Source organism: Panthera onca, chromosome D1, assembly GCF_046562875.1.
Source record: "Panthera onca isolate mPanOnc1 chromosome D1, mPanOnc1 haplotype 2, whole genome shotgun sequence".
NCBI classification, from domain to species: Eukaryota; Metazoa; Chordata; class Mammalia; order Carnivora; family Felidae; genus Panthera; species Panthera onca.
The window spans coordinates 84,182,596-84,205,021 of record NC_138348.1 but is presented as its reverse complement, the minus strand read 5'-3'; the positions used below and the strand labels follow the sequence as shown (position 1 = coordinate 84,205,021).

The following is a 22,426-nucleotide window of genomic DNA, read 5'->3' as shown; positions in this document are numbered from 1 at the left end:
GCTAGTGAAAAGGGTGCCTTGCTAACCTTGAGGCAGCATGCTCCAGCAATCTTAAACTTTAGAGATAACAGCTACTTGGCTGTATCGCCCACAGAGAAACTGTCCATCTGGCATCTGGTGCCAATATATCATTGTGCTTTAATCTCAACTTCAAACACCACTCACCACCCGCCCGCCCCAAAACCCTTTGCTTCTTACACACACAAGTTAATAGTCACTATCTTATTTGTTTTCTTCTGTATGTTCACCACAAATGTAAAACCTTGAAAGCTCAGTAAATACAGAGACAAAACCCCAGTTTGGGGCTCTTGTCTCCTCCCAGACATTAGCTTCTCTCGTCTTCAATTCTGCATCTGCTCTCTTGCTGGACAAGAGAGAACTCCAGACTCAAAGTCTGTGACAAGCTCTATTGACACATCCTGTAGAATCTCAGAAGTCTGACATCTTTCCTTCATTTTGTCTCAGCTCTGCCACCTTCAGTCCAAGCAAGTAGCATTTCTGCTAGAATGAAATTTTTAAAAATCTGTTGGCCTCCTGTACAATTCATGGGAGTCCAAGCCATTAGACAAGAGGGTCATCCTTACATCTTTCCTAGATAGCTCCATCTCTATTTCTGGCTTCTGTTGATATGGCTGAATGGATCCATCAGCCATACACCAACAACCTCTGTAGCAAATGATTGTCCAGCCACATCCTCGATATTCTGTAATCACACTTTCTCATTGTTTTACAATATACATAGGCCAAGAATTTTACAAATCTTCAGGTTCTGGTTCCTTTTAAAAAAATTTAATGTTTATTTATTTTTGAGAGAGAGAGGGAGAGAGAGAGAGACTGAGCATGAGTGGGGCAGAGGCAGAGAGACAAGGAGACACAGAATCCGAAGGAGGCTCCAGGCTCTGAGCTGTCAGCACAGAGCCTGATGTGAGGCTTGAATCCATGGACTGTGAGATCATGACCTGAGCTTAACTGACTGAGCCACCCAGGTGCCCCATGTTCCTTTTTTGCTTAGCAATTCCTTCCTCTTAGCCACTTTGACTGGTGTGAGGTGGTATCTGAGTGTTGTTTTGGTTTGTATTTCCCTGATGAGGAGTGACATTGAGCATCTTTTCATGTGCCTGTTGGCCATCTGGATGTCTTCTTTAGAGAAGCGTCTATTCATGTTTTCTTCCCATTTCTTCACTGGATTCTTTGTTTTTTGGGTGTTGGGTTTGGTAAGTTCTTCATAGATTTTGGATACTAGCCCTTTGTCCGATAGGTCATTTGCAAATATCTTTTCCCATTCCATTGGTTGCCTTTAGTTTTGTTGATTGTTTCCTTTGCAGTGAGTAAGCTTTTTATCTTCATGAGGTCCCAATAGTTCATTTTTGCTTTTAATTCCCTTGCCTTTGGGGATGTGTCAAGTAAGAAGTTGCTGCGGCTGAGGTCAGAGAGGTTTTTTCCTGCTTTCTCATCTAGGGTTTTGATGGTTTCCTGTCTCACATTCAGGTCCTTTATCCATTTTGAGTATATTTCTGTGAATGGTGTAAGAAAGTGGTCTAGTTTCATTCAGAGACTATAGATGCTGGCAAGGATGTGGAGAAACGGGAACCCTCTTGCACTGTTGGTGGGAATGCAAACTGGTGCAGCCTCTCTGGAAAAGTGTGGAGTCCTCAAAAAATTAAAAATAGATCTACCCTATGACCCACCAAAAGCACTGATAGGAATTTTCCCAAGGGATACAGGAGTGCTGATGCATAGGGGCACTTGTACCCCAATGTTTATAGCAGCACTTTCAACAATAGCCAAATTATGGAAAGAGCCCAAATGTCCATCAACTGATGAATGGATAAAGAAATTGTGGTTTATATACACAATGGAATTCTACTTGGCAATGAGAAAGAATGAAATATGGCTTTTTGTAACAATGTGGATGGAACTGGAGAGTGTTATGCTAAGTGAAATAAGTCATACAGAGAAAGACAGATAGCATACGTTTTCACTCCTATGTGGATCCTGAGAAACTTAAGAGAAGACCATGGGGGAGGAGAAGAAAAAAAAAAAAGGTTAGAGAGGGAGGGAGCCAAAACATAAGAGACTCTTAAAAACTGAGAATAAACTGAGGGTTGATGGGGGGTGGGAGGGAGGGGAGTGTGGGTGAGGGGTATTGAGGAGGGCATCTGTTGGGATGAGCACTGGGTGTTGTATGGAAACCAATTTGACAATAAATTTCATATTAAAAAAATTCCTTCCTCAATTTATCTCTGTCTTCTTATATTTCACTATAAGGAACAGGGAGAAACCAGGCCATGCCCATCAACATTTTCTTAGGAATCTCCTCATCTAAATATTGAGGTTCATCAATTGCAAGTTCTACTTTCCACAAAATATTAGAACTCTATTTATCCAAGTTATTTGCCATTTTATAAGAAGGATCAACTTTCCTTTCCATTTTCTAATAACATTTACTCATTTCCACCTGAGATCTCATCAGAAGCATCATTAACATTCATATTTCTAACAACAATCTGTTTATGATGACATTTTTATTCTCTATGATGATACAAGCTCTCTCTCCAGCTCTCCTCATATTTTTCTGAGCTCTCACCAAAATTGCCTTTAAGTCCATATTTCTATTTACATTCCCTTCAAGGAAATCTAGGCTTTTTTTTTTTTTTTAAAGCATGTACTTCAAGGTTCATCCAGCCTCTACCCATTACCCAGTTCCAAAGCCACTTCCATATCTTTAGGTATTTGTTAACTAATAACAAGTCACTGCAGTACCCCATTTCTTAGTACCAAAATCTGTACTAGTTTCCTTGGCCTGCAATAATAGAACACGACAGACTAGGTGCTTAAACAATGGACATGTATCTTTTCAAAATTCTAGACGCTTAGATGTCAAAGATCAAGGTGCCCACAGAGTTGTTTCTATCCGAGATTCTCTCCTTGGCCTGTAGATGGTCATCTTCTCCTCCTTGTGTCTTCACATGGTCTTTCCTCTATTCTTGTATGTATTTAAATTTCCATTTTTTATAGACACTACTCATTTTGGATTATGGCTTACCCTACTGACCTCTTTTTCACTTAATTACTTCTTTAAAAATCCTGTCTCCAAATATAGTCACATTCTGAGGTCCTGGAAGTTAGGATCTCAATATATGAATTGGGGGAGGGCAATTCACCTGTAACAGAAAGTTACTGAGGATTCTCCCCAATTTTCCCTCAGAACATGTGGTGGAATTTGTGTAGGTAAAACCTTCATAAAGGCCTAAGACCCACCAGGGTGCCTGGGTGGCTCAGTTGGTTAAGTGTCCGACTTCTGCTCAGGTCATGATCTCATGGTTTGTGAGTTGGAGCCCCACATTAGTCTCTGTGTTGACAGTTCAGAGCCAGGGGCTTGCTTCAGATTCTGTTTCTCCCCCTCTCTCTCTCTCTGCCCCTCCCCTACCTGTGCTCTCTCTCTCAAATATAAATAAAGATTACCAAAAAAAGGTGTAAGATCCACCCCACACCGGCCCCCAGGGATGCTAGCTCAATATGTTTCCCTATGTTCTTTTGAACATCTTTAAAAAGGCAATGAGAAATGACTGAAGATAAGAGAATAACCATACTCAGGATAAAACTATCATTGTATCAGTTTAGGATTTACCCATTTAGGGGTGCTCATAGATTTTTCTCCCCCTCTTTTTTTTCTAAGTGTTCATTATTATTTTTTGGTTGTTTTTTTCCTTTATGATTTCTTTTTTTTACTGAGGTATAATTGACATATAATATTATATTAGTTTCATGTATATAACATAATGATTTGATATTTTTCTATATTGTGAAAAAAATCACTATAATAAGTCTAGTTAACATGCGATACCACACTTAGTAACAATTTTTTTTCTTGTGATGAGAACTTTTAAGATCTACTGTCAGCAATGTTCATATATGAATACAGTATTATCAATTATAGTCACCATGCTGTGTGTTACATCCCCATGACTTATTTGTTTTGTAACTAGAAATTTATACTTTTTGACCCCCTTTACCTATTTCACCCAACCCCCAACTACATACCCCCCCCCCCCCACAATCTGGCAACCAGCAGTATGTTCTCTGTATCTCTGAGCTTTGTTTTTTGTTGTTGGTTTTTAACTTTTTAAAAAAATATTCTACATATAAGTGAGATCATGTGGTGTCTTTCTCTATTTGACTTACTTCACTTTGTGCAATGCGCTCAGGTCCATCCATATTGTCACAAATGGCAAGATTTCCTTTTTCTTTATGGCTGAAATATTTAAATTCTCTTATATATAGCACATCTTCTTTATCCATTCATCCATCAATGGACCCCTAGGTTGTTTTCATACATTGGCTATTGCATAATGCTGCAATAAACATGGGGGTGTGTATATCTTTTTGAGTTAGTGTTTTAATTTTTGTATGATAAATACCCAGATGTGGAATTGCTAGATCTTATGGTATTTCTATTATTGATGTTTTGAGGAACCTCTGCATTGTTTTCTATAGTGGTTCCACAGATATTACATTCCCATCAACACTGTGTTCCCTTGTCTCTACATAATCACCAACACTTATTTCTTGTTTTTCTGACCGGTGCGAGATGATATCTCATTGTGGTTCTGATTCACATTTCCCTGGATGATTAGTGATGTTGAGCATATTTCCATGTATTTGTTCCCTATCTATATTTCTTCTCTGGAAAAATGTCTATTCAGAACTTCTGCCCAGTTTTTAATCAGCTATTTGGGTTTTTTGTTTTTTGTTTTTTGTTTGTTTTTTGTTTTTTGTTTTTTTTTTTTTGCTATTGAGTTGTATGAGTTCTTTAGGTATTTTGGATATTAAGTGGTTATCAGATAGATGATTTGCAAGTATTTTATCCCATTAAGTAGGTTGCCTTTTCATTTTGTTAATGGTTTCCTTTGCTGAACAGAAGCTGTTTAGTTTGATGTGATACCACTTGTTTATTTTTGTGTTTGTTGCCTTTGTTTTTGATGTCAGATCCAAAAATCATTGCCAAGACCAATGTCAAGGAGCTTACTGCCTATGTTTTCTTTTAGGAATTCCATGGTTTTAGGTCCTACATTCAAGTATTTAATTTATTTTGAGTTAGCCTTTGTGTAAGTTATAAGATAGGGGTCCAGTTTCATTCTTCTACATGTGGGTGTCCTGTTTTCCTAACACCATTTACCAAAGGGAATATTCTTTCCCCGTTTTGTATTCTTGGCTCCTTTGTTATAAATTAATTGACCATATATGCATGGATTTATTTCTGGGCTCTCAATTCTATTCTACATTGTTTGATTTGTGGTTGTTAAACCTTCTTGCATTGTAGGGATAAATCCCAGTTGATCATGGTGAGTGATTCTTTTAATGTATTGTTGAACTCAGTTTGCTAATATTTTGTTGAAGATTTTTGGATATACATTCTTCAAGTATATTGGCTTACTATTTTCTATTCTTGAAGTATGCTTGGTTTTGATATCAGGGTAATGTTGGCCTTGGAAAATGTTTTTAAAAATATTCCCTCCTTGCACCTTTTGGGATGAGCACTGGGTGTTGTATGGAAACCAATTTGACAGTAAATTTCATATATTAAAAAATAAAATAAAAAACAAAACAAAACAAAACAAAAAAAAAATATTCCCTCCTTATATTTTTTGGAAGAGTTTGAAAAGGATTTGCATTAGTTATTCTTTAAATGTTTGGAAGTATTCACCAGTTAATCCATCTGGTTCTGGACTTTTGTTTATTGGGATGTATTAGATTCTCTATATCTTCATCATTCAGCCTTGGCAGGTTGTATGTTTCTAGACACTTATGTATTTCATCTTGGTTGTCCAATTTTTTAGCATATAATTGTTCATTGCAGTCTCTTGTTTTCCTTGTATATTTGTGCTATCAATTGTATGTCCTCTTTCATTTCTGATTTTATTTATATGAGTCCTCTATCTTCTTGGTAAGTTTACCCAAAGGTTTTTCTATTTTGTCAATCTTGAAAAAGAAAACAGCTCTTAGTTTCATTGATCTTTTTTTTTTTTTAAATTTTTTTTTTTTTAATTTTTTTTTTTTTAACGTTTATTTATTTTTGAGACAGAGAGAGACAGAGAATGAACGGCGGAGGGTCAGAGAGAGGGAGACACAGAATCTGAAACAGGCTCCAGGCTCTGAGCTGTCAGCACAGAGCCCGACGCGGGGCTCGAACTCACAGACCGCGAGATCATGACCTGAGCCGAAGTCGGCCGCCCAACCGACTGAGCCACCCAGGCGCCCCTCATTGATCTTTTTATTGTGTTTTTAGTCTCTCATTTATTTCTACTCTGATCTTTAATATTTTCTTTCTTCTTTTTAAAAACATTTAAAATGTTTTTATCTTATTTTTGAGAGAGACAGAGAGAGAGAGAGAGAGAGAGAGAGAGAGAAGAGAATCAAATCTGAAGCAGGCTTCAGGCTCTGAGCTGTCAGTGCAGAGCCTGATGAGAGGCTCAAACTCACAAACTGTGAGATCGTGATCTGAGCTAAAGTCGGGCGCTTAACCAACTGAGCCACCCAGGGGCCCCAATATTGCCTTTCTTCTATTAACTTTGGGTTAATTTGTTCTTTTTTTAGTTCCTTGAGATATAATGTTAGGTTGTTGATTTGAGATCTTTATTGGTTTTTTGAGCATCTTTTCATGTGTCTGTTAGCCATCTGGATGTCTTTGGAAAAGTCTGTATTCATGTCTTTTACCCATTTCTTCACTGGATTATTTGTTTTTTTGGGTGTTGAGTTTGGTAAGTTCTTTATAGATTTTGGATACTAACCCTTTATTCGATATGTTATGTGCAAATATCTTCTCCCATTCTGTTGGTTGCCTTTTAGTTTTGTTTAGTTTAGATTGTTTCCTTCACTGTGCAGAAGCTTTTTAGTTTGATGAAGTCCAAATAGTTCATTTTTGCTTTTATTTCCTTTGTCTTCTGAGACATATCAAGTAAGAAGTTGCTGTGACCAAGGTCAAAGAAGTTGCTGCTTGTCTTCTGTAGGATTTTGATATTTTCCTGTCTCACGTTCAGGCCTTTAATTCATTTTGAAATATTTTGTGTATGGTATAAGAAAGTGGCCCAGATTCATTCTGCATTTCGCTGTCCTTTTTTCCTAGAACCATTTGCTGAAAATACTGTATTGCATTGTATACTCCTTCCTGCTTTGTAAAATATTAGTTGACCATATATTTGCGGTTCCATTTCTGGGTTCTCTATTCTATTCCATTGATCTATGTGTCTCTTTTTGTGCCAGTACCATACTGTCTTAATGATTACAGCTTTGTAATACAGTTTAAAGTCTGGAATTGTGATGCCTCCAGCTTTGGTTTTCTTTTTCTTTTTCTTTTATTTTACAAATTTTTAAACTTTTATTTATTAACGTTATTACATTATGGTGTTTATTTAACTACCCAGGTGTCTCTGGTTTTCTTTTTCAACATTACTTTGGCTATTCAGGGGTCTTTTATGGTTCCATACAAATTTTAGGATTGTTTGTTCTAGGTCTGTGAAGAATGCTGGTGTTATTTTGATATGGATTGCATTGAATGTATAGATTGTTTTGGGTAGTATCAACATCTTAGCAATATTTTTTCTTCTAATCCATGAGCATGGAATGTTTGCCCATTTCTTTGAGCCTTCTTCAATTTCTTCCATAAATTTCTATAGTTTTCAGCATACAGATCTTTTACCTTTTTGGTTAGGTTTATTCCTAGTATTTTATGGGTTTTGGTGCAATTGTAAATGGGATTGATTCCTTGATATCTCTTGCTGCTGCTTCATTAGTGGTGTATAGAAATGCAGGCAATTTCTGTGCATTGGTTTTATATCTTGCAACTTTGCTGAATTCATGTGTCATCTCTAGCAATTTTTTGGTGAAATCTTTCAGGTATTCCATATAGAGTATCATGTCATCTCTGAAGAGTTTTACTTCTTCCTTGCTGATTTGGATGCCTTTTTTCTTTTTGTTGTCTGATTGCTGAGGCTAGGACTTCTAATACTATGTCGAACAACAGTGGTGAAAGTAGACATCCCTGTTGTGTTTCTGACCTTAGGGGGAAAGCTCTCAGTTTTTCCCCATTGAGTATGATATTAGCTGTGGGCCTCTCATATATGGCTTTTATGATGTTAAGCTATGTTCCTTCTATCCCTACTTTCTTGAGGGTTTTTATCAAGAAAGGATGCTGTATTTTGTCAAATGCTTTTTCTGCATCTATTTAAAGGCACCAGGTTAATATTTTAGCTTCTTATGTTTTCTTATTCTGTCTTCCTTGAGCACTTTTAGTTGTGTTTAATGCCTGAGTTTATAGAGGTAACTGTTTCATTGAGATTCTTAACTTCACAGCAATATTTTTGGGCCACAATTTTGACTGTCCCATGGCAAGTGTTTGATGTTTATCCTTTGTAATTTCTTTCCTTTTTTTCTCCCTGTTTTTATGGTAATTAAAAAAACATATTCTGTTCTTATTCCTTTTTTATTATTACTCTTTAGTTAAGATCAGTTTTTATTGGTTAAAGAACTTAAGTGATGTTCTATGAGATAGAGTACATGACTGTATCTCAGGCTAACAATCTTAATGACACATTGTTTTATGTAGGGATGAATTCTTTTCTTTACCTACCTCCTTTTTCCCATTTTTGGCTGACCAAGGGAAGCAGTTGAAATCTGCTCTCAGATGCCTCACAAGCAGACTTCTTTCCACTAATAGTTTTTATCTGTGATTCTGCGATAATTGCTTTCTTTCAAGCTTCTGATACATTTTGTTATGCAAAGTGTACTCCTTTTGCCAGCTCATATGCCCCATTTTGTAATTAAAAATAAAAAACTTTTGATATTTCACTATAGGATATGCTTTATATTTGGGAGAAATTTGTGCTGGCACCCTTTCCTAAAATCATCAACAAAAAGCATCTTCTTTCTTCATTTGTTTAATACGTGATAGAACTTCAGTACTTTGGCACTTGTTCTTTTTAATTTATATTTTGAAGTTTCAGATGTCTGCTAGGTTCATGGAAGATGTTGTTTGTGTTTCCATTTCTCATTCTTTATTTTGGTTTTGAGGATATCCAAGAGGAGAATATCAAATGAACCAATAGCACAGTACCACTTTAATACCAGAAATCAGTCTTCCCTCTTTAATACAAATGGCATTTGTGTAGTAAAAGTTTCCAATGAAAAAGTAATTAAACTACCAAAAAGGAAGAAAATGGAAGCCAGGTAATATGGATTTAATTCAGGAAACAGAATATAATATAAAAATTCTTATTAATATTCATAAATATACGGATAATATTATTTATACATGAGACAAGAGTAAGATATTAAGAAAAAGGGATACTCAGAGAACCAAAAGAAACCTTTGAAATAATTTTATCATTTATTGTGTTGACCATTTGAGGGGCATTTTCAATCTAGAGATACATATCCTTCAGTTAAAGGAAGTTTTCATGTTAGTTATTTGTAATTTCCTTTCCTCTGTGTTCTTTGTCCTCTTTTCATAACTTTTATCACTAAGGTGTTGGGTATCCTAAATTGATCTTATAAGATATTTAAGTTGTCTCATATTTTATATCCTGTTACTTTTACTATTTATAGGAAATTTCCTCAATTTTACCTCCAACTCATTTTTAACTTTTTATTTAAAGTTTTTATCTTGTATTCAATTTTTCTGATATTCTTTTTACATCTTCTCAGACTTGGTATTTGCTTTTGTTTGTTTTTAGAGGAATAAACCCATTATGGTCATGGAATTCTGGGTTGGCTGGTTTGACACATGGGGAGGTAAACATATGATTAAAAATGCTGAAGGTAAGTGTTTTGCAGTGTTTGACCCCAAGTAGAGGTGGCCCTGAGTCATGGATCATTCACACATTTCTTTGCTAATTAATTAGCTCATTCAACCACAAATATTATTCAATACCTATTAGGTACAGGGATTTGGGTAGGCTTGAGGGTGCATTGATGAACAAAAATGACCTGGTTCCTACCCTCAGGGTAGAGATGAAAGATAATTAAGAGTTTAGTATAATTGACAGTTAAGAAATGATCAAGAGTTCCATATATTAAAAGTGCTTTGAAGCAAACAAACAGGTGCAGTGATAGAAAAGACAGGGACAGGCCTGCAGAGGTAAGGCGAGGTGGTCATGGAAAGGGTCTTGGAAAGATAACATCTCTGAAGAAGGGGATGCATTTGCTAAAAGTCTTAATCGTCTCTGGTAAATGCACAGGCCATTGCCATGGTGTTGTCAACTACCTGGTAGTAATTATCAGAAGATAATATGTGATGATAGTTGAAAGCATGGATCCTGGAACCAAAGAGATAAGGATTTCAGTCTCAACTCTGCTAGTCTGCATAACTAGCTGCGTGACCCAAGGCAGCTTTCCTTGTCTGCTAAGTCTCAGTGCCCTCACCTGAAACAGGAATTATCAAGTAACCTACCTCATAGGCTTGTTGTGAGGATTTAATTAGATAAACCACCCAGAACAGTGCCTGGCAGATGTTGTTGACTTAATAAAAGTATTTTGCTACTAAAGATATTTTGCTGTTGATATGAAAACAGCTCACTTGTACTAGAAGTAAAACAAACCAACAAAAAATACCAGGTAACTGAGGAAAGCCCACTTGGACCGAAACAAACCAAAACAAAACAAAAAAACCCACCACCACCACCAAAGTTTTCTGATCACTTTCATGTCAGGCACTATGCCATGTTTCTTATGTATATTCTGTCATCAATACTATGAGGTACTAGGAATTAGGGCCTTCATTTAGGAGATAAAGAAGGAGGCTCTGACAGAAAAATAGGCTGTCCAATTCATGCAAATATTAAAAAGCACAGCCAGGATTGAATTCCACATGTTCCTCATTGTGGCCAGTAGAAAGATGATCATACCTTTTAAATCATGGTGACAAAATAAGAGTTTCTGTGGCTAAATATTGGGAATAACCACTTGTGGACTATTGCAGTGGTTTTAAATGAGTGTCTCAAGAGATAGTAATCCTGGAATGGAGTAATGAGGTTATATTAATTTATTTGTACAATTTCAAAAAATTTAATGAACATTAGATACTTAAGTGACATAAAGGTTCTTGGGCCATTATTAAATATATATAACATACAGCCAAATTATGTCCATACTCTGAGAAAAATAATTTTTAAAAGTCTTTTGGTATTGATAAGACTTGGTTTCCTGGAATAGTTGTGGTAAATTCCACCTATTTTCTGGTTAGAATCTTAGTGGAGGTTGGAGAGCAAAATAATTAAGTTGATTATGTGGGGGAGGGGTTTGAGAATGATAAGATTTTATCAGAGGCTTCTGTCTTAATTTTTAATTTTCTCTGTGTTCTTATCTTCCTCCTTTACAGATGTTGAGGATACTGTGTCCAAATTTATCACATCTGAAATCTCCTTCAATGTATATATGTTCCATGGTGGAACCAACTTTGGTTTCATGAATGGGGCCACATATTTTGGGAAACACAGAGGTGTTGTCACTAGTTATGGCAAGTGCTCACTGGTATGGTCACCTCTTGGCATAGTGGTACTGGAGCTCTACAGAGGAGGTTCCAAAAGCATGCCCTGAGCATCAATGAATTCTTGACCTATAATTTATGCTGAGGATTCAGGATTTTCCTGTCTAATTTCCTTTCTTTTGTGATGTTCATAATGTCCCCAACAGGCTGTAATTGAATAGATGCGGTGCCTCAGACCTAGAGCCCTGCTTCACTCATCATATATACTGATCCCTTGACTTGAACCTTCTAAGACACACAGAATACAAATAGTGACTGCTGTGTGGGCACTGATAGACACACCAAGGCAATCCAGATTGAGGGAAGAAGGGAGTGTCCATTAGAAAGTAAAACAGAAAGATGAGTCCAGTGTCTTGGTAGCCTCAGATCCTCAGGAAGTGTTGTGTGGAATGCTTCCAAAGTGGCATTACTTGCACCCTCCCACCCCGCCCCAGCCTGGGATGGACTGGTCCAGGGGGTGGGGAACATGTATCTTCTGTCTCCCTCTGGTAGTCCTGACCTGTCTCATGACAGAAGTGCTGAAACAGGGTCTATTATGGAGGGTTTCCTGCCAATGAAAATATCCTGGTGTCTTGCAGACTATGATGCTGTGCTGACAGAGGCTGGGGATTACACAGAAAAATATTTCAAGCTTCGAAAACTCTTTGGATCTGTTGTAGGTACTCAGCAACATTTTTAACTTGAGGGAGGTTCTCCTGATGAAGTGGAAGGGTAAGGCAAGGGAAGGTTCCCTCATGGGCAGAAACTTGGAGACTTAAGACCTATGGCAAACTTAAGTTCAAATCCCAGTTTTCCCACTTAAAAGATAAGTGGCTTTGCATGAGTATTTTAAGCCCATAAACCTGTTTCCTCATTGAAACATAAAGACAATGATATTTGACTCCTATAGTGACTGTGAAAATTAAGTTACTATTTGTAGAGCTCTTAATATGATGACATAGTACCCTCACATAAAATAGCAAAAGCTATCTTACTTCATTTTACTTGTTTAAATAAAGTCAATCATCTACTATGTTCTAGAAAGTAAGTGAGCACTGGCATTGCCAGAAGGCATAAGGTACAGTTCTTGTTCCCTGAGAGCCTTTAGTCTATATGACCAACATTACCCTGTAGAGGTGTGTGTCTATCAGCTATCTGTGCATACAAAATAGTTCCAACTGTTATTTACAGTTTCTCATCACTCTTGGAGAAGTATCACATATGCTAGGATAGGACCCATTTCTCTTGTTGGCTCTGGGGTACAAGAGTTCTTGGGTAGGGCTGAGGAAGTTTGGAGAAGGCAGTAGTTATTTCAGGCACTTCTTGCCCCATGGCTCATTTTCATTTCAGCAGTGCATCTGCCCCCTTTACCCAAGCTCTCTCCCAAGGCTGAGTATCCCGCTGTGAAACCGTCCCTTTATTTGCCACTGTGGGATGTTCTACAGTACTTAAATAAGGTGAGTACTGCCTGGCACTGGAATGGAGGGCTGACCATTGGGGGCATGGGGACAAGGCCTTAGGCCACAGAGTAGAGAATCCTTTAAGAACTTTTTATTGGGAAGGGTGAAAATAAATCCTTTGGATGCCCATATTTAGAATTATGGGGTAAGAACCACAAACTTTCTGGGTAGACTGTGAAGAGGCTTCAACCTGAAGAATGAATGAGGGTGGGGGAGAGGCAAGATATTGGAGGATCCTCTTTGCCAGCTCAGATGAACCCATCTGATAGATGCTCTTGTGTGGGACTACATGATCCCTATGGGAAAGACTAAGAGCCAGGAACCCATGACACCGAGTTTGACTCTACAATCAAATAGGCCAAATCACTGAACTTTTATGGGTTCATACTCTCCCTTTAAAATTATATTACTTGGACTATTTTGAAGAAAAGGTTAAAATTATTTGAAAAATTTTAACTCTTGAATTCATATTAGTTTCACCTCTGCTATCACTATTTTAGATAAAAAGTCATGATCGGCACATTGTAGATGCTAACTAAATGTTTGCTTTAGTGCATAATTCTTTACTTAACTTAGTTTATGTTGAAATACAACTTATTCACCCGATTAATTGCATGATTGCAGTAATTTTTCCCTCTACCATGCTCCCACCATCCCTTGAGTTTTTCAGACAGTGAAGACGTGGAGATGATGCAAAAGAGCATTATCACATTGCATTGGTTTTAGTATTTCTCATCCAAATATCTGTTGGGGACAATTAAGAGGTACAACAAAAAATGACAAGAACCTGTGGAAGAAGGATCCCAACTTCTCATCATCCTGGTTCCTGTTTCTGCAATGTTTCTCTCACAGCCTGTTATATCTCATACACCAGTCAACATGGAGAGCCTCCCTATAAACAATGGGAATGGCCAGTCCTATGGATTAGTGCTTTATGAGACTTTTATCTGCTGTGGAGGTTCTCTCCATGCTAATGTTCAAGATACAGCACAGGTAGGGGTCAGCAGGCTGTCTATGGAGGTAAGCAGAACATTTAGCCTGACTTATTGGGAAGGATTGTCAATGGTCACTTTACTGTTAGATAATATTTTCAAGCACCTACTATCTGTGAGGCATTGGGAATATAAAGTCAAACCAAAGAAACTTGCTTTCTGCTTTATCACAAATTAAGTGTATGAAAGCCTCCTGGTCAGCTTCTATCCATCTGTGATCACCAAGGCCAGCCCCTTACTTCATAATGATCTGTTCCCTAAACCAGAGCCTCTCTTTTCCTTTCTTCAGGTACACCTACCAGTCTGATGCTGACTCTTCTTTTGCAGGTGTTTTTGAATGAGAAAAATATAGGACTTCTGGGTGATGGTATTAAGAAGTTGAACATTCCTAAAATCAGGGTATGTGATTCAAGAGTCTGGGTGCTTCCTTAGACCTCTGACTCAAATGTAGTCATAGCCTGGTCCTGAGATAGACTACCTCCTTCTTATGCCACTGCCCTTTGGTATTGTTCCTCATTTGGGTTTCCAGCAGCAAGTATTTAGGGCTATAAGCATAAATGCATCTCCTAGGTCCAAGTTTAGCAGAGCTGCAGCATACACGCTTCAGTGTGAATGGAACTTCCCCATTAGGCCCCGAGTCAATCATCTGCCCCTGGTTAGGTCTCTGATCAAAGGCACACAGTTGAGTCAAGGCAAATTCTTTCCCAAGGCAAGTCAGCAGGGAAAACGGAAGATTGAGTTTGGAACAGGAACACAAAGAGTCCTCATGAGAGAGGAGGATTGTTGGGCTCTAGAGCAGAGCCCATTTTCTCCCATTTACTTGTACTTCCATCTGGGACTCAGAGAAGAGAATGGGTTCTAGAGTAAAAACTCTACGTAGCCATGTAGTCTCTGTGAACTGGTCTATCCCAAGCAGGAATGTCAACAACTACTTCTCCTCCTCCTTCTCCTCTTCCTCTTTCTCCTCCTCCTTTTCCCTCCGCCTCCTCACCTTCTCCTTTCTCTCTCCCTGTCCCTCTGCTTCTTCTTAGGAATGTCAACTTCTAAGAATCCTGGTGGAGAATCAAGGACGAGTCAATTTTTCATGGAAAATTCAAGATCAGCGGAAAGGTGGGAAACAGGCTGTAATCTCTCTTTATGGTTAATTGGATCCTATACTGAAGCAGTATTGCACTTGGGAGGAAAAAATGAAACCCTTGAGCAGTGGGATACCTAGGTCCCAGAACCAAAGACTCAAATTCCTTCCCTCTCCCTGGTCCTGCCTTCTCCTGGTAGGAAAACACAGCAGTTAGGTTGGGTCTTGGCCTATTGTGGAGCAAGGCCCAGTCTCCCATTGGGAATTTCAGAGAAAGTTCTGATACTAAGTGGGACGTTTTCTTGGTAATATGGAAACATACAAGAAACTTTCAGTTATAGCAGGCCAGACAAGTGTTTGCCCTCCTGTCTGAGCCATTGTCACAGGCATATACAGTCTGCATTTCTTTTCCAGACACTGAAGAATGTCTAGTTCCTGTCCACATTCTTTCCTACCCCCACTTGCAGGATTAACTGGATCTGTCACTATTGATAACATTCCCTTGAACGGTTTTATTATCTACTCTCTGGAGATGACCATGAGCTTCTTTGAAAGGTATGTTCCTACTTATGCCCAAAAAACACTTGGAGGGATCAGGGGGCTTACAGATGTCAAACTCTTCACTTTGCAGATGATGAGCCAAGATTCAGAAAAGTGAAATGATTTACCCCTGATTATAGAGTGCTTTAAGGTCAGGACTAGAACCCCAGAACTAGTCTCCTGACTCCTGATTTAATGCTTCTAATATATCTCCCTGATATCAGAATTATGGGCTCTGAGTGGGGAGACGTTGGCACTAGAAAGAGGAGGGGGTCTTTTTCAACGCTCTGCTCTTTCTCTAGGCTCCGCTCTGCCACCTGGAAGCCTGTCCAAAAAAACTATTCAGGCCCTGCCTTCTACCTTGGTACCTTGAAGGCTGGTTCTTCACCCAAGGACACTTTCCTGAGACTACTTGTAAGTGAGCTGACCTAATCTCTTCTGGTGTCCCAACCACCTATTCTTTTCAAAAGAGTTTTGAAGCAAAGCTATAGTGTTCCTGGAAGGAATACCTCCCTATTCTATTTGTTTTTCTCTTTCTCATTTGGAACAAGACTTCCGACATTTCTCAATCTTCCTAATTTATCATTATTAAAAAAATAATAAATCAGAACACAATGGAATATTCGAAATAATAGGAAGCTATAGAATGAAAATGATGACATTTCTCCTTCTAATCTATTCCCTGTTCCAATTCCTTTCTACTTCTCAGGACTAAACATTACCCATGTCACTGGACCAAAATGGGCCACTCCTTGGTGAGTTATGGATAGAGACTATACCAAGTGGAGTTGCCTACAAGGAGATCATGAAAAATAATTTCCAAAGCCTGTCCCCTTAAAGATGGGAAAGCAGACTCCTTTTAGCAGGGCTTGGAATGGATATTCGGAAGGGGTTTTAGCATTATCATGAGGTTGAGGTCACTTCTAGCAATTTTTGGTTCCTCTGCACAGGTGTGGCCCTCAAATATTTCTTTTTCTATTCCAGCAGTACCTTAGTTTCTTTCTAAAGGTAAGATTGACAGCTAGGTAGAAGCTTCTAGGAGTTTAGTTCCTAAAAGGTAATATTTACAGACAGAAACTTCTATAAGAAATTTCTTGAGTTCAGGGGATTAGGCTGGTGATATCAACAGTTTGTGCGATTTCATATATAACTTTGCCAAAACATATACACAATTATTCCATTAATAGGAAGGGGATCATTCCCTAAATTATATTCTGCAACTTTGGGGGTGCAGTAATTTTTACCTAGTATAGCTATTTTTACCTAGTATAGCTATTTTTACCTAGTATATATATATATATATATATATACACACACACATATACATACACATAATGACATAAATGCATGAAATATTATGCACAAAATAAATGAACAGTTCAATAAATTATCACAAAGTGAACACCATGTAATTTATTTGAAATAAAAAAATAAAATATTGTCAGCACCCCTCCCAATCACTGCCTCTCCTCTCTAACTATTATCTTGACTTCTAACACTCCAATTCAGTGCTTCTTCTTTAGACTTCATGTAAGTTGAACTGCCTTTCCCCCCCTCCCCCCCCGCGTGGCTTTTTTTGTTGCTGAGATTCAGCCATTAAATGATGTTGTGGGGCTTTATTCATTTTCATAGTTGTATAGGATTCCATTTTATAAAATATCATACTTTATTAATCTTCAACCATCATTCTACTGTTGATAGACATTTATATTATTTCTAGTGTTTGACTACTATATATATATTTTTTTTCTTTTTAATATGAAATTTATTGTCAAATTGGTTCCCATAGAACACCCAGTGCTCCTGGGTGAGTGCTCCTGGGAGAGAACCAACAGGTTCTCTCCTCAATGCCCATCACCCATTTTCCCCTCCCACCACCCCCCATCAACCCTCAGTTTGTTCTCAGTTTTTAAGGGTCTCTTATGGTTTGACTCCTTCCCTCTCTGTCCTTTTTTTTATTCCCCCTTCTACTCCCCCATGGTCTTCTGTTAAGTTTCTCAGGATCCACATAAGAGTGAAAACATCAGGTAACTGTCTTTCTCTGTATGACTTATTTCACTTAGCATAACACTCTCCAGTCCCATCCACATTGCTACAAAAGGCCATATTTCATTCTTTCTCACGGCCACGTAGTATTCCATTGTGTATATAAACCACAACTTCTTTATCCATTCATCAGTTGATGGACATTTAGGCTCTTTCCATAATTTGGCTATTGTTGAAAATGCTGCTATAAACATTGGGGTATAAGTGCCCCTATGCATCAGCACTCCTGTATCCCTTGGGTAAATTCCTAGCAGTGCTATTGCTGGGGCAGAGTAGATCTGTTTTTAATTTTTTGAGGAACCTCCACATTGTTTTCCAGAGTGGCTGCACCAGTTTGCATTCCCACCAACAGTGCAAGAGGGTTCCCATTTCTCCACATCCTCTCCAGCATCTATAGTCTCCTGATTTGTTCATTTTGGCCACCCTGACTGGCATGAGGTGGTATCTGAGTGTGGTTTTGATTTGTATTTCCCTGATGAGGAGCGATGTTGAGCATCTTTTCATGTGCCTGTTGGCCATCTGGATGTCTTCTTTAGAGAAGTGTCTATTCATGTTTTCTGCCCATTTCTTCACTGGATTCTTTGTTTTTCAGGAGTGGAGTTTGGTCAGTTTCTTTATAGATTTTGGATACTAGCCCTTTGTCCGATATGTCATTTGCAAATATCTTTTTCCATTCCGTTGGTTGCCTTTTAGTTTTTTTGATTGTTTCCTTTGCAGTGCAGAAGCTTTTTATCTTCATGAGGTTCCAATAGTTCATTTTTTCTTTTAATTTTTTGCCTTTGGAGATGTGTCAAGTAAGAAATTTCTGCGGCTGAGGTCAGAGAGGTTTTTTCCTGCTTTCTCCTCTAGGGTTTTGATGGTTTCCTGTCTCACATTCAGGTCCTTCATCCATTTTGAGTTTACATTTGTGAATGTGTAAGAAAGTGGTCTAGTTTCATTCTTCTGCATGTTGCTGTCCAGTTCTCCCAGCACCATTTTTTAAAGAGACTGTCTTTTTTCCATTGCATATTCTTTCTTGCTTTGTCAAAGATGAGTTGGGCATACGTTTGTGGGTCTAGTTCTGGGGTTTCTATTCTATTCCATTGGTCTATGTGTCTGTTTTTGTGCCAATACCATGCTGTCTTGATGATGACAGTTTTGTAGTAGAGGCTAAAGTCTGGGATTGTGATGCCTCCTGCTTTGGTCTTCTTCTTCAAAATTACTTTGGCTATTCGGGGTCTTTTGTGGTTCCATACGAATTTTAGGATTGCTTGTTCTAGTTTCGAGAAGAATGCTGGTGCAATTTTGATTGGGATTGCATTGAATGTGTAGATAGCTTTGGGTAGTATTGACATTTTGACAATATTTATTCTTCCAATATATGAGCACGGAATGTTTTTCCATTTCTTTATATCTTCTTCAATTTCCTTCATGAGCTTTCTATAGTTTTCAGCATACAGAGCTTTTACATCTATGGTTAAGTTTCTTCCTAGGTATTTTATGCCTCTTGGTGCAATTGTGAATGGGATCAGTTTCTTTATTTGTCTTTCTTTTGCTTCATTATTAGCGTATGCAACTGATTTGTACATTGATTTTGTATCCTGCAACTTTGCTGAATTCATGTATCAGTTCTAGCAGACTTCTGGTGGAGTCTATCGGATTTTCCATGTATAATATCATATCATCTGCAAAAAGTGAAAGCTTAACTTCATCTTTGCCAATTTTTATGCCTTTGATTTCCTTTTGTTGTCTGATTGCTGATGCTAGCACTTCCAACACTATGTTAAACAACATTGGTGAGAGTGGACATCCCTGTCGTGTTCCTGATCTCAGGGAAAAAGCTGTCAGTTTTTCCCCATTGAGAATGATGTTAGCTGTGGGCTTTTCATAAATGGCTTTTATGATCTTTAAGTATGTTCCTTCTATCCTGACTTTCTCGAGGGTTTTTATTAAGAAACGTTGCTGAATTTTGTCAAAGGTCTTTTCTGCATCGATTGACAGGATCATATGGTTCTTATCTTTTCTTTTATTAATGTGATGTATCACATTGATTGATTTGCGAATGTTGAACCAGCCCTGCATCCCAGGAATGAATCCCACTTGATCATGGTGAATAATTCTTTTTATATGCTGTTGAATTCGATTTGCTAGTATCTTATTGAGAATTTTTGCATCCATATTCATCAGGGATATTGGCCTGTAGTTCTCTTTTTTTTGCTGGGTCTCTCTCTCTCTGGTTTAGGAATCAAAGTAATACTGGCTTCGTAGAATGAGTCTGTAAGTTTTCCTTCCCTTTCTATTTTTTTGAATAGCTTGAGAAGGATAGGTATTATCTCTGCTTTAAATGTCTGGTAGGACTCCCCTGGGAAGCCATCTGGTCCTGGACTCTTATTTGTTGGGAGATTTTTGATGACTGATTCAATTTCTTCGCTGGTTATGGGTCTGTTCAAGCTTTCTATTTCCTCCTGATTGAGTTTTGGAAGCTTGTGGGTTTTTAGGAACTTGTCCATTTCTTCCAGGTTGTCCAGTTTGTTGGCATATAATTTTTCATAGTATTCCCTGATAATTGCTTGTATCTCTGAGGGATTGGTTGTAATAATTCCATTTTCATTCATGATTTTATCTATATGGGTCATCTCCCTTTTCTTTTTGAGAAGCCTGGCTAGAGGTTTGTCAATTTTGTTTATTTTTTCAAAAAACCAACTCTTGGTTTCGTTGATCTGCTCTACAGTTTTTTTAGATTCTTTATTGTTTATTTCTGCTCTGATCTTTATTATTTCTCTTCTTCTGCTGGGTTTAGGCTGCCTTTGCTGTTCTGCTTCTATTTCCTTTAGGTGTGCTGTTAGATTTTGTATTTGGGATTTTTCTTGTTTCTTGAGATAGGCCTGGATTGCAATGTATTTTCCTCTCAGGACTGCCTTCGCTGCGTCCCAAAGCATTTGGATTGTTGTATTTTAATTTTCATTTGTTTCCATATATTTTTTAATTTCTTCTCTAATTGCCTGGTTGACCCATCCATTCTTTAGTAGGGTGATCTTTAACCTCCATGCTTTTGGAGGTTTTCCAGGCTTTTTCCTGTGGTTGATTTCAAGCTTCATAGCATTGTGGTCTGAAAGTATGCATGGTATGATTTCAATTCTTGTATATGTATGAAGGGCTGTTTTGTGACCCAATAGGTGATCTATCTTGGAGAATGTTCCATGTGCACTCGAGAGGAAAGTATATTGTGTTGCTTTGGGATGCAGAGTTCTAAATATGTCTGTCAAGTCCATCTGATCCAATGTATCATTCAGGGCCCTTGTTTCTTTATTGACCGTGTGTCTAGATGATCTATCCATTTCTGTAAGTGGAGTGTTAAAGTCCCCTGCAATTACCACATTCTTATCAATAAGGTTGCTTATGTTTGTGAGTAATTGTTTTATATATTTGGGGGCTTCGGTATTCGGTGCATAGACATTTATAATTGTTAGCTCTTTCTCATGGATAGACCCTGTGATTATTATATAATGCCCTTCTTCATCTCTTGTTATAGCTTTTAATTTAATGTCTAGTTTGTCTGATATAAGTATGGCTACTCCAGCTTTCTTTTGACTTCCAGTGGCATGATAAATAGTTCTCCATCCCCTCCCTCTCAATCTGAAGGTGTCCTCAGGTCTAAAATGAGTCTCTTGTAGACAGTAAATAGATGGGTCTTGTTTTTTTATCCATTCTGATACCCTATGTCTTTTGGTTGGCGCATTTAATCCATTTACATTCAGTGTTATTATAGAAAGATATGGGTTTAGAGTCATTGTGATGTCTGTAGGTTTCATGCTTGTAGCGATGTCTCTGGTACTTTGTCTCACAGGATCCCCCTTAGGATCTCTTGTAGGGCTGGTTTAGTGGTGATGAATTCCTTCAGTTTTTGTTTGGGAAGACCTTTATCTCTCCTTCTATTCTAAATGACAGATTTACTGGATAAAGGATTCTCGGCTGCATATTTTTTCTGTTCATCACATTAAAGATCTCCTGCCATTCCTTTCTGGCCCGCCAAATTTCAGTAGAGAGATCGGTCACGAGTCTTTTGGTTCTCCTGTTATATGTTAGAGCACGTTTATCTCTAGCTGCTTTCAGAATTTTCTCTTTATCCTTGTATTTTGCCAGTTTCACTATGATATGTCGTGCATAAGATCGATTCAATTTACAGTTACATCTGAAGGGAGTTCTCTGTGCCTCTTGGATTTCAATGCCTTTTTCCTTCCCCAGATCCGGGAAGTTCTCAGCTATTATTTCTTCAAGTACACCTTCAGCACCTTTCCCTCTCTCTTCCTCCTCTGGAATACCAATTATGCGTAGATTATTTCTCTTTAGTGCATCACTTAGTTCTCTAATTTTCCTCTCATACTCCTGGATTTTTTTTCTCTCTTTTTCTCAGCTTCTTCTTTTTCCATAATTTTTTCTTCTAGTTCACGTATTCTCTCCTCTGCTTCTTCAATCCGAGCCATAGTTGTCTCCATTTTATTTTGCAGTTCATTGATAACATTTTTTAGCTCCTCCTGGCTGTTCCTTAGCCCCTTGATCTCTGTAGCAAGAGATTCTCTGCTGTCCTTTATACTGTTTTCAAGCCCAGCGATTAATTTTATGACTATTTTTCTAAATTCACTTTCTGTTATATTGTTTAAATCATTTTTGATCAGTTCATTAGCTGTTGTTATTTCCTGGACGTTTTTCTGAGGGGAATTCTTCCGTTTTGTCATTTTGGATAGTCCCTGGAGTGGTGCAGGACTGTGGGGCACTTCCCCTGTGCTGTCTTGAATAACTTGTGATGGTGGGC

The 22,426-nt window shown here is 38.0% G+C and overlaps 1 protein-coding gene across 1 annotated transcript in view; it reads left to right on the top strand.

The window, feature by feature from the left end:
- Positions 1-22,426, top strand: part of LOC132676566 (beta-galactosidase-1-like protein 3) — a 59,429-nt gene that overhangs the window by 29,052 nt on the left and 7,951 nt on the right. The window contains 9 exon segments of the mRNA XM_078432966.2: positions 9,732-9,816; positions 11,375-11,512; positions 12,121-12,201; positions 12,872-12,978; positions 13,834-13,974; positions 14,301-14,372; positions 15,005-15,083; positions 15,516-15,603; positions 15,891-16,002. Of these exon segments, the coding sequence (XP_078289092.1) occupies positions 9,732-9,816; positions 11,375-11,512; positions 12,121-12,201; positions 12,872-12,978; positions 13,834-13,974; positions 14,301-14,372; positions 15,005-15,083; positions 15,516-15,603; positions 15,891-16,002 (903 nt within the window).